Below are 13179 nucleotides of genomic sequence, written 5' to 3'. Positions count from 1 at the left end.
TATGACTCAATATTTCTGTCATGCTTCAGCACCTGGTGAAGATGCTGATGTCAGCAGTACATTTAGTATTGTAATCACCCCTGACAAGATGAAATATGGCCTCTGAATTCCAAGAACATATGGGATTATTGGGAAAGAAAATTGTGTGAACAAGGGCAATTATAGCAATAACTATCCATGACATAGTACACTGAGTCATCCAAGCATAACATAGATATAATGAAAATACTTTTAAAGACAAACATGATGTGAACCAGTGCCAAAATTATCTAATCTATTATTCCATCATGAATGATAAATGTTAAAAATACCCTTTACATTTCACAAAATGGAAAGAAAGCATTTTTTTATGTATGCCTTGCTATATGATTTGGGAGGATACAAAAGGAAGACAGTTTCTTTGTAATGGGTATTGAAAGATGATAAAACACCTTTCTGGTCTAAATTCCAATCTTTAATTTTCAGGATATAATTGCTCTAGTTACTCTTCATCATGTAATTCCCCTCCTATTAAACTTTCCATCATCACCCCACTACATCTACACAGCTATGCAACATAGAGAAAGCAGGTGGCAGCCTATTAATCATAACAGAACGGGCCTGAACCTTGAACACATGCAATCTACAGGATTACACCCCTATGATGGAAAGCTTTTGGAGCTGTTTGTTCCTTGAGATGTAACATTTTTGATTTACGTTGTCATTTTCAGATAAAAGTGTAGTAGTAATTAACTTTTAATACAATATGCATTAGCTTTAAAAAAATCACAGTTTTGGTACATGATGACCCATTGCCCTGCTGTAGTGTGAAACTAGTCCTAGAGCCAAAGCTTCAGTCTCTGAGCCACTCAAACAAGGCCTGAGCCTTGTGCTGGTTTGCTGCGCTGGCTGTACTAAATCCCAGATGATCTCTTTCTGCTGGTAAAGCTGTAAGTTGGCTGTCCTGAAGGTGAAGAGGAAATCCCACCTATTTGATACAGCTCTGGGGCATCATCAAAGTCATTCCTTGCTTTTGTGCTGATGTAGCTTACGTGGCAGGTGGAGCCGCCAGCCCTACTGCCCATGCAGGGGGGCTCCCACCTGTACATTAGGCTCTGCAGCTGTTAGGAAAAAAAGAGAAATGGAGAAACTTCTGTTCTAATGCTGTAGCACTTAGCAGATCCTTTCCATTGTAACAGGGCACAGTAGTGCATAAATATATCATGTAGTGGTTAGGGAGGGACAGGACAAAGGTTAGGGGCCACACCGTACGATGATTTTGGCCTTGGCACTGGAGTCAGCAATAGGTAAAAGAACAAAAATTACTGTGTAGCATTATTATTTAATAATAAATGCTGTGTTTATCAACTGTGAATTTCAAAGTACTTAACAAAGAGGGCAGTGTCATTATCTTCATTTCACTGATGGGATAAACACATAGTCAGGAAAAGTTACTTGCTGAAGGTCACACAGCAGGATAACAGCAGAGCAGTGACAAAATCCCTGGCATTTCTGAAACATCAGCCTTTCTCACCATGCCTGTGATCCCAGGCATCCAAAACACGCATAGTTGTTGGTGATTAATAGTTGCTACAGTCATTTGGCTGCAGGAGAGTGCAAACTGTCATGGTAAGTTAATTGTTGCATGTGCACCCCTCTTCTATCCAGCAAATTATCTGTCCTCAACCACAGAAAATAGAGAAGACGATATTAGTGTGGCGATAGGAAGAGACTTCTGAAAGATGCATATATATTTAAAAAAAAATTATATTTATATATGTAAAATGTGTGCATGTATATATCTAAGTGTGTGTATATATATATAAAATATATACATATGTGTGTGTGTGTACATATATATATACACTCATACACACACTGCTGTATTCAGAGATCTGATAGAAGTTTCCCCTCTAAGTCTGAGATGGAATCTGTTTGTCATAACCATAAATGTTATTTTTTCACCTAGGAACTGATTTTGACCAGGTTGCTGGAATAGTTGGGTTAGAAGAAATAATCTGCAGCAGCTGTTTCATAAAATAGACTCCTTTCTTAAAGGTGAGGGAATGACTTTCCTCAGTATATTCTGTGGGTATAAACTTTAATATAAAAATGTTGTCTGCACATTACCTAGGTGCACCTGATGCATATAGTAGGACTTTTCATGTGAGTAAAACTCTGCTTGTTTAATCACAGTAGTACTCATACGGAGCCATAATTGTTATGCTGTTGTTTATAACCCAAGTCAAAAGAATAATTTGAACAAATACAAAGTTCTTTTAGGAAATTAAAATTTCTTATTTATTTTTGGGGAAAAACAACAAAACTAAATTATTTTACTACTTACTGGCAAAGTAATTCTTGCTACATTACCTATTTTAAAACTCACATCTCATTCAATTAAGATTTCATACCATTGAAAAAATGATGCTGTCCTGAAAAAAACATATTGCAATAGCTGCTATATACAAGCCCATAAATAAACTGCAAGATTTTCAGGCTTCAAAAGACTGAGGACAGGAAGAGATTGTTTAAAGATTCATTTGAGCATTTCTTATTCAGTACATTTGCTGCATTCAGTAACAACGACAATACATTGAATTAAACAAAAAGAATGGTCTTAGATGGCAATGGAATACATTTGTACTTTGTGGGGTTTTTTTACTATTTTATCAAAACCAGAAGAAATCCCATCCCCAACCTAGATCCTAACCTCATGTGACATAAACAACAGGATAAACTGCTTCACCACAGTAACATTCAAAAGTTAAAACATGGGACGCAGGTTATCCACAGTGTATCTCAGTAGATACAGGATAACAAATGCTCCCTCAATATATAATACATCTATGTCACATTCTAAAGTAAAAAAACAAAAATGTTTCCATGCTCTTCTTATTTTTGGTGAACAATTTTAAAATATGGTATAACTGGATGCAAAACAGATTTAGCCCCTTATACTACTGTCATTTCATAGTAATTTGTATTTTTTTTTAAATGGACCTTGGATAGTGACATAGGTGACCAATATACATCAGCACAGAAGGAAATGCAGGCACTGAAAATTGTGTAGAGGGTAATATTCTTAAAATTAAGACTTTAAAGAAAAAAGCGCTTTTATATGTCCTCTGGTTCATTCACAGAACTGTTTGTGCTATAATACAATAATTAGAAGATAAATGATCAAGGAGGGTTTCAATCTATATCCATGGTCACAGTGTAAAAACGAACCAAAAACCAAAAAACAAAACCACAACAAAAAGAACACATGCTCCAGTATAAAAAATATGCTTAAATATGTTGTCTGCACACAATACAAACACTGAACTCTGTTATCACAGTACTGTTCTGTTACAATCTCCTCCATACATTCCGAGGGCTCTTCCTACTGCATCTTTTGGGGAAAAAGAAATAATCATTCTCAGGCCAAGAGAAGTCCATATGTTTGCACAGCTGTAAGACAGTCCAGTGTAGAAAAGGCAAGGAAAAAGCTATACACAAAAGCCAAAATTAAGATATAACCATTTATATACTTAGGTTTTACTGACCCACCTTTCAGAGTTAGCCGTCAACAATTTGAGTTATTTCGCAATAAGAAACACAAGATTAAAAGCCTATGTATTTCATGCATGTATATGTGTGATATGCAGTATGTCACATTCTGCTTTGTTCCATCTGCATAAATCCAGCATAAATTGGGTGAAGATAAAACAATTTCTGTAGAATGTTTTAATTTGTAGCCACAGAAAATCTTTGGTTGACTGTGGGGTTTCAGTTTGGCAGCCATACCAGGTCTTGGCCAGGAAGGGGAAAAGATGGGTCCAAACTGAAACTGATCATTTTTTCTTAGTTCAGGAAGGAAACATGGAGAAAAAGTGTTTTGGATCAATCAAAAATGAAATGTATTGATGTTTTCTAAACTTTCAACACCATGTCTTTTGGATGAAACTTCACTAAATTGAGTCCTAATTGATGAATGTTTCTTAAAGATCACTTTACTTTTATTTTCTTTTTTACAGATTTACTATCCAATAAACAATTTCAACCCTGCACATTAAGGTGCAAATACCTTTTCTCTTTGTAATCAATCACAGATATCTTGCTAGGTTCACTGGGACAAGAAATGGCCTGAGCTGCTGAAGATACAAAGCCTTAATTAAGCAAAAAACAAACAAACAAACAAACAAAATCAAAACCAAAAACCATCACAAAACCTCTTAGCAAAAAGTGAGTTTGAAGAATTGCATATTTCCCCCTTTTGTAGTATTTTGATAGCCCAGTGTATTACTAAAGCTAACTACCTTGGTGATTCCTGTAAACCAGTATACCTGGGCTGTTAGGGAGACAGCTACTGCAAACGAGGAAGAGCTGGGGTTAAGGAGACATGGCTGCAAAGTCATTCTGCAAAGTGGGCTTCATCTTTGGAAACTGCTCTGAACACCCTGGATGCTGTGTAAATCATAGAGTAAGACACATATTTAAGGGGTCTGACCACCTCCAGGGCTTATAGTCTCTTTTACCCCCAGCTGGGAAGGTGCATCATTGGCACAGCTGAGATTGCATTCCCTTGTGCTCCAAACATCACTTCCGAGACCCTACAAAACACTGGTCAAAAGAAAAATTACAGTGGGGTTTTTTTTCTCCTTAAAGATACTTCATAGCAGTACTAAAGCAGAAGCTATTAAGTGCTGAGCAGAGTTTAAAACCACAAAAGACTCTGCAGAGACCTATTTAAAAGATGTCTGTAGGTAACAATACATAGACTTATTTGTAGTCTGGCTGTCTTCACAGTATATCATTGTGTTACTTTTTTGTGGTTGGAATTCGGTGTCTTGATTTGACCAGTAAAAGGAGACAGATATGTCACAGTGCTAGGTTTTGATGTCCAAAAGCTACAGCACATTTGTGAAATGCACTTGATGGACAGTTGTTGATTATATCCAAAAGCTTCAGGCAAAGCAATACAAATACTTTGTATTGCAATATGTCAGCAGACACAAATCAGCTCTAGAAATGCTGTGGACTGCTGCAGGACAACCTTAGCCGTTTCTGCCTTTTATAGGTAGGATGTGAACAGGAATATCTAAAATATTATTTGGCCATGATTAGATTTACATGTTACATATGCTGTTTATGTGCACGAAGACATATGTGTATATTACTGTTGTTAATTCCATGCCCATGCTGGGAGCTGAGTAGCTGGAACCTGCTTCTCCCTGAAGTCCTGGATGCCTTGTAGCATTTAAATTAATCACCACACTATGTATTTTGAATAAGCTTCACTTCGATAATTGGATTCTGTAAGGTAATAAATGTAAACAGAGAATGCACAGCAAGACCAGAATAGCCCCATTACAACATCACAATGGGAAGCATTTCATTTTAGAGCATAAAAATCCATCTTGCCAGAGGTATGTTGCCTTTCCTCAGTTCTGGGAGCTGGAATGATTCAGATAGCAATAAGCCCTTTTTGCGTACCTAGTGTTTTCATCATTGCTGACAAAACCATCCAGTGTATATTTTTGCTAGTTATATTTACAGATATTGCTAATAGCCAAGTGGCAGAATGTGTTACAGTTTCGAAGGCAAGCAGATGAGGGCTGTTTACTCAACAAAACAATATGGCAATGTCCAATTTATTAGGCAGTGATTAAAAAAGCAGTTTTCTACTGGTATTAACAGTGAGAAAAAAACTGGTGGACACTGTGTCAGAGGTCCTGAACATATGACTTGATTTTCATTGAGAAACTAGTATTACTGTCAGACTGCTGATAAATCGATGCGGTTGCCTGAATTGGTGCTTTTATCCCAGGTGTTCAGCTTTGTGGGGGTTGTGCCTGGCCTGTTCCCAGTCATCTGGAAATCAAAATAATATGGAAAAATAATATGTAAAATAGATTTATTTATTTTGCTAAACCACTCATGTCTGGATGAAATAAAAGCTTGAAAGCATCTGTTTACATTACAGCACTGTCACAGAGTCTTGAGAGCATATGCCATAAAGGATTTTTAAACAGTTGTTGCTGGGATATAAGGTGATTGGCAGCGATCAGTTAATAATACCTATCACTTCAGAAGTCTGGTTCTTCATAAAAACAAATGTCTTTTGCTTCAAGACAATTTAAGGAGAGCTAGAAAAGCATATTCATGTGTTGACTTATTTAAGAGCTTATTACTCGGGCTTAAATGTAAAAGTGCCCTATCAAAAAGCCATCATCATCAGACAAATATATTGCCAAAATGCTGTCTGAATGCAAAATATGAAGTCCATTACAATTGGTGGGAAAAGCCTTATTGATCCATACTCCAGAGTTCATAAACCTTTGTTTAATTTTATTCGATAGTTTACTAGAAAACAGAATTTTGTCCTTTGCTTTCAAAATAGACACTGTAGCTGCAACGTAATACTTGCTGATTACACTTGTCTACACCATGCATTAGACTACGTACTAAAAATACCCATGTGCCTTCTTGTGTTCTCTTCTTTCCAACAGAATATAACATGGAACACTTTCAAGTACAATAGGGGAAAAAAACAAAACAAAACTAAAGGAGGAATACTCACAATGTCTGAATTGAAGGGTTTCACGTTGATGTTGCGAGTCGAACTACTGGTAAGGGACCAGACTTTGGTTTTGTGCTTAAAGGCAGCTCTAACCTTTGGGAAAAAAAACATGAAAACCAGGTAGAATATTTATTTATAAAAAGTTGTGTTCATTTACACAGGTACAGCCTACACTCATTTTCCCATTATCCTTCCTCCATATTAACGTCACTGTTCTAAAAAACAACAAACAATCCACCCCTACATTTTTCTTCACTGATTTTAAAATCACACTTTACTTTTCAAGTACCCATATTTTAAAAACAAAGCATTGTATAACTTCACTTATATCTCATTTCATTGGTGACATTTTCATGTTATCTGTGTTATCTGATCCTTCTAGATGTCCAAGATATGACTGTATTACCATTCATCTTGTTAAAAATAAAAAATAAAAAAAAATCCAAAATACCCCAAAACTGTATGGCATGTAATCATACATCCTTAGTATTTGCAGTCCTGGTTTTAAAGATTTCATAAGGTGCCATTATACTGATTTTCAGAAGCTCAATAGGGCACTGTCATGTTTTCTAAATAAATATACAGCCCCAGGATGGACCACAAGCTCCCCCACTGGGGCAGGCTCTCCCTAGAGCTCATACAGCATTGATGGTACACAAATGCTATGCAGACATAAGTCAACTGCCAGCCTTTTGAAAACTGAAATTATTTAAAGATGCTGGATGAAATTCCCTACAGATGTAGGCAGATTCTGCACCAAGGTGAAAATAATCAGCTGCACAAATAAAAGATGGTGAGATAGTAATCCTTTAGGCCAAGCAGGTGAGATTTATCAAGGATTACTGGCTGGAAGTGATTGGCCAGTGTTATGATGTTGTGATAAAGAATATCTTGTCAGGAGGAGCATAGGGTGCCAAACACACAAAACAATCTTTCTTCCCTGTTCTACACTGCCATGGCCTCACCTACAGTACTGCTTCCAACATCCCAGGAAAAACAGGGACTAGGTGGAGACAGCCTGGAAGAGACCACTGAGAATGATCACAGGTCAAGGAAACACATGTTATGAGAAGCTCAGGTTGTTTAATCAAAAGAGGAGACTGAAGGAAAACAGGGTAAGTCTTAGAGTGTTCCCTTTCCTGTGGACAGGAACAGAATTATCTACTCTTTATACAGATAGTAGCTAAAACAGGAAATAAGAAGCTCAAACTGCAGTAAGAAAGATGAAAACTACAATTTAGGAGTGACAGCAGTGAGGCACAAAGTCAAATTGCTGAGGGAGGTCAAGTGGCTTTGATGACTGATCTGTCAGGGGTGACACCAGCACATTGGACGTGTGCTGCCCGAGAGGCTGCTCAGGTCCCCGGCACACCCGTTCTCCTGCGCTGCTTTATAATGTGTGCGCATTTCTTGTCCAGGCTGTTGTGGTTTGAGCCCAAAGAGAAACTGAGCACCATGCAGCCATTCACTCACCCCTTTCCCCTTCAGGAATGGGAAGGAAGAAATAAAGTTAAAGACTCAGGAATTGAGGTAAGGACAGGGAGGAGTGGCTCACCCATTACAGTCATGGGCAAAAGACAGACTTGTTAGGGGACAAAAAAAGAACATCACTTTCATTCACACACTAACAAAAAACAACCCTTAACAGGCAAGGTGGGACAGCGAGAAACGCCACCACATCCAAAAAAAGAACCACCATTCAAACCCAGCACACAGGTACACTGGGAATGCAGCTCAATCACTTGGAAATATCTTCAGATTTCACTCTATAGTATCTGAGTTTTATGACTATGGTAAAATCAAAATTCTCAAGAAGAATTCTCACAATTTAGCTGAGGAATTGTTTTAAATATGCACAGCCAATGGAGGTAATAAGACCTGTTCTCCAAAAATGACAGTTCATGTTAGCTACATATGAAGTGGTTTTTGAGGATATAAACTTTGAAAAGTTTCTGAATTTAATTTCTCATGAGGTTCCTGGAAAATGGCAACAATTCAAATGTTTGTATTTGATGTAAGACATCTGAAGCTTGACAGCAGGAAGAAAGTTTTCTGAACCCAGAGAAGAACAGAGTAAAGAAATATTTTTATTCCTTACCTTTAACCTGCCTGCTTAACTTCAGCTGATTTCAATAAAGATCAAGAATTTCAGAGTCAGTCCTGACTCTCCAGACTGATTGTAGCAAAGATCATATCAGTGCTCTAAGGCTGAATAGGTTGGCAAATATTAATAAATCATAACATCTCCACAGAAGAGCTGGAGTGCCATTTATGCATAGCAAGAAGCAGAAGGCTATGGGGCAGAGCTACTTAGCAGCATCCAGAAGAACAAGCTGTAGGAAAATCAAATCTATGTAGGTATTCACTGAGCAATAGCCCCCTGTCAGCATGGTGGAAATGGTTTTCATAGGAAATTTTCATTATCAGTAATACATGTTGCTGAGCATTTTCTGTTATCTGCCGTGGGAGGAGAGGATGCTGCAAACTCCAGGCCCAGTGGAGATGGTCCCCACAAGTCCCATTTACATCAGCCTTGCCTTGGCTTTACCCCAGTTGCTCTGAGAGCTCAATGCAAAAAGATGCTTCTTGGTCCGCTATGAAAGCCTGAACTTCCTGCCAAGAAAAATACCTGTAATATGTTCTACTCTGCTTGGTTTCCCATTAAGGATTGCATGATCAATGTCCAAAAGTATGTTTTGCTGAGAGTAATATTTATTTTCCTCTCTGGAACTGAAGATGTAACAAAACCAGAAGCTCATCAACTGCCAGAGTCCTGCTCCCACTATTTAAACATCCTCCCTTAACAACACAGCCCATGCCCTGCTCAGCCTCTCCAGCCCTCGGGATTTTTTTTTAATTTTCTTATGTTAAATAAAATAAATGGCAAGCATGAGTCAAAATATTGCAAGTCACAAAGTCACTAACAGTCATGTATTATTTGAAATAAAATAAATAAATCAGTGGCATAGCAGGAAATGATATTGGAGAAAGTCTTTTCTTGTTTTACACTTATGTTATTTGAATTTGGTAAGACCAAATTTTTTAACGCTATTTGGCTACATACCTCTGAATTCAGAAGACAGTGAAACAGGAACATGAAAAATCCCTGAAAACAGATAAAAGGAAAAAGGATGAAAATTGACCGTGAAGAATGAAATAAAATTATATATTTCTTGCACTATTGTACAAAGCAGGTATCAACTAAATGGAGATCTGTAAATATTGAAGAGTAGGCCAAACTGTGCTCCATAGCTGGAGAAACTGGCAGCTTTAGGTTTTTATGAGGCTTGTCTGGACTTTTTCCTGTTAAACAGCACCTCCAAACCTCTGGAGTGCTAAAGGAGAAATATGGCTGAAAAGAAGCAGAAATTCTCTTTTCATGACAACAAAATAACTTTTTGTCTCTGTTTGCAAAGATAATGTCAGAGGGAACTGCTCTTTGGGAAACACCAGATCAATATTTTTCACATTAGTAATGCAAGGTATTAGGATTAGGAAAATTTTCACAACTGAGTTTTGCTATATTTGGACTTTTTGTCCAATGGAAAGTGAAAAGGTCCCATCCCCTTTCTGTCCCCAAATAATTTTATTCAGAGTATTCAGTATTCAGCCAAATTTGGGGGCTTTATTTTGGATGAAAATTGAAACTTTTCTTACCAGTTTATGGGGAGAACTCGGTTGCACTCTTTTTGTGACCATAGTGATATTTGTTCTTGAGACATAAAAGGATTAACAGGAGTTCATTTCTTCTTCCTCTTTGTAACCATTATTTGGGAAAGGATTATCACACCTATAGATTTATGCCTCTACAAAAATGTCTGCTCAAAGCTAAGCAGATGATTATATTCCTTTTTTGACAGAGCTATTTTTCTGGATTTGTGTATTAAGGTGAAGGTCTAGTTGCCTGCATGCAAGAGTTGTGTGCGGCATGCGGAATAGCTCCACTTTTCTCCTTATGCCTCACCTTTCCCACAAACTTCTGTTCACTTTCATTTAGTCTCAGTAATGAAGCCTCAAACTGACACTGAAAAATTGTTCTGGTATCTCTACTGAAGGATCTTGCCTGTGGTACATGGTGCTGGAAGAATGAATTTCATTTCTCAAGCTCACTGTCTCATTTATTTAATTATTGCTACTGGAAACACTAAGGAATGGGATAAAAGGTCTGTTCATACAAAGACTAAACAATTGCCAGCACTGTATGGCCAGCACAGACTTAAAAGACAGAGGAAGAAACATAGGAAAAATCCAATAAACACAAGCATGTGAAAACATTACTAATGATCCATTTATTGGATCTCAGCAGTAGTTTGGTAGATATAAACTGTCCCACCAGGTACTTACTTGTAGTGAATTGAAAACAGCAAATATATACTGAAATACTAATGCGTGGGCATTGACAGCCAAAATCCCAAAGATCCACGAGCTTCCCAGGATTGGTAAGAGAACAGCGACGGCTTTAGCTGTTAGTCTGAAAGAGAAAATGAAAATAAGAGATGTGATGAGAAAGTTAAACAAATTTCAGCCCACACACTAGGGAGCTTATCAGTTATGTCCTGGCAGCAAGGCAGTGTGAGTATGAATCTCTTCACCAGAAAATTCTTTTAATGGACAAGTCTCTTAATCACTCATTCCTCATCTATGAAAATGGGGATAACAGAACTTTGGTATCACATGGGGTAAATACAGATCTAGAGTCAGTAACTGAGGGTGCAGGGGAGGAGATGGAGACATGATTATATAACTACTGCAGTCATATCTTCAGTTTACAATGAAGTATCATTTGATCAGTGAGGAGTCAAGTGTAAGAGTCAAAAACAGAGGGCAGAAACTGAGAACAAAGGAAGTATCACATGGAAAAACTACACCCACTGTATAGTATATCCAAAATACATTTGGTCAGCACTACATTTGAGTCAAGACAACATGCTATTTCTCTTATAGAAAGTGACTTGCAATTTTTAATCACCACAAATGGGAAGTAAAATGATGTACATCTGCCAAATGCAAATCCTTTAACACTCTGGTATTATTCTGCTACCACCCTGTTTTGTTCAGAGTTGATTCAGAGAAATGTATGCTAAATATTGAAATAGCTTGTGTTTTTTGGAGGTCCCTGGTGATATGTGTTCACTCTGCTTAGATTGGAGGAATTGACAGAATTTCAATAAAAGGTGGTATGACAGCTGAAAAGCTAATAGCACTGAGAAAATAAGAGGGATTTTGGGGTTTGCCTTAATGAGTTATGTACAGGATGTTTGTCACAGTGGAAGATGAAAAGAAATTGTAGTATACCAGAGAATTAAATGATCATGGAAAGTTTTCTGCAGCAGCTGCATTCTGTGGACCAGATTTCATATAAAGAATAAACAAAGGGAACCACAGAGAAAACAAAGGCATTGCGTTTAGAATTGTAAGATCACAGTTACGTCTCTTCAGTGTATTCATAGCCTTCTACTTTAAACACCAAAGAACTGTGCATTTTCTACAAGGATCTCATTTCCTTCATCTGCAACATGAATTAAGGGCAGCCAAACCTCACAGAGCACTCAGAACCCTGTAGGAGTGATACGGGCAATACTTGCATCCATTTTCTGCTTTGACGTAAACATTGTTAATATCTCTCTCTGCAACTGATTATCACTCAGCCACTTCCAAGAAAGACAGGCACAACTGATTAAATTTAACTCACAAAGATTATTACTTATCCCACACAGTTGTCTTCTCCTTATGAAGTCCTCAGAGCATCATCTCTGATTCATGCTAATGAATTGCTCTAAAGAATTGTACTTTTGTGTCTACATATACCCTGTAATATTGACTTCAAGAGTAATAGCCCTACAGAGTGTTTCTAGCGTAATCACAGAAAATATAGGAAGACAACTGGATTACTTTATGGAAGTCCATGCCACAGGATGCTATGGACATCTAAAAAGGATCCTAAAAATTCATGAAAGACAGTTCTGTTGTGGATTGTTAAATGTGACAATACAGACACAGCTGCTTGTGCAGGAAGTCCTTAATCTTTTGTATGCTGAAAGGCAGGAGTATATATTCAGAGAAGAATCACTCTGCTTGACTTTTACAGTGGAGTCAGGTGGACCCCCAGCCCATATGGTTTAATCCCAAATGGCAGTCCTTCTGTTCTTAGCCTAATCCATCTGCCTTTTTGATTAAAAAAATAAATACCTCCACAGTTCATTTTACATCAATTTGACCTGGTAAAGGCAGGTGTAAAATAGAACAGGGACAATAATGGAGTTAGCTAATAAGTCCTCACTCACTTTTTCCGAGTGATATACATCTAGCTCAGCACTGGGCAAGCCAAAAGCATTTATGAAGTCTGTACATTCTGTAATCACTCAAAAACTCCCATGAATCCACAGGGCAAAACATTCTTGCTGTCAAGACACTACTAACTAGACAGCCCAGTGCAATTTTGTCTGTCAAGGATAAATAGATGTCAAAGCTTTGCACACCCAGGCACCTCACGTTCAGTGACAGCTATCAAAGCACAAACTCCTCCTTCTGGGCAGCTGAGTACAATTATGGTGGTACAAGACAGAAAGCACAAAGGGACCTGTCCCCATTTGAAACATCCCAAACCAACAAGGCAGATAAAACTAATCACTACT

The 13179-nt window shown here is 37.7% G+C and overlaps 1 protein-coding gene across 3 annotated transcripts in view; it reads right to left on the bottom strand.

Annotated features, from left to right (window-relative positions):
* Window positions 1-2504: 2504 nt before the first annotated feature.
* Window positions 2505-13179, bottom strand: part of ADGRD1 (adhesion G protein-coupled receptor D1) — a 159908-nt gene continuing 149233 nt past the window's right edge. For 2 of the 3 annotated variants that reach the window (XM_033008431.2, XM_033008432.2), the window contains 4 exons: window positions 10889-11015; window positions 9609-9650; window positions 6545-6637; window positions 2505-5835 (listed from right to left, as the gene is read on the bottom strand). In XM_033008431.2, coding sequence (XP_032864322.1) covers window positions 5740-5835; window positions 6545-6637; window positions 9609-9650; window positions 10889-11015 — 358 coding nt within the window. In that variant the 3' untranslated portion in view covers window positions 2505-5739. The remainder of the gene's footprint in view (window positions 5836-6544; window positions 6638-9608; window positions 9651-10888; window positions 11016-13179) is intronic. The other variant, XR_006166755.1, reaches the window with a different exon arrangement.

The sequence above is a fragment of the Tyto alba genome, unplaced genomic scaffold (assembly GCF_018691265.1).
Source record: "Tyto alba isolate M040663 unplaced genomic scaffold, T.alba_DEE_v4.0 Super-Scaffold_44, whole genome shotgun sequence".
Classification (NCBI taxonomy): domain Eukaryota; kingdom Metazoa; phylum Chordata; class Aves; order Strigiformes; family Tytonidae; genus Tyto; species Tyto alba.
The sequence above is the reverse complement of the archived record's forward strand: the minus strand, read 5'-3'. Positions and strand labels throughout refer to the sequence as shown.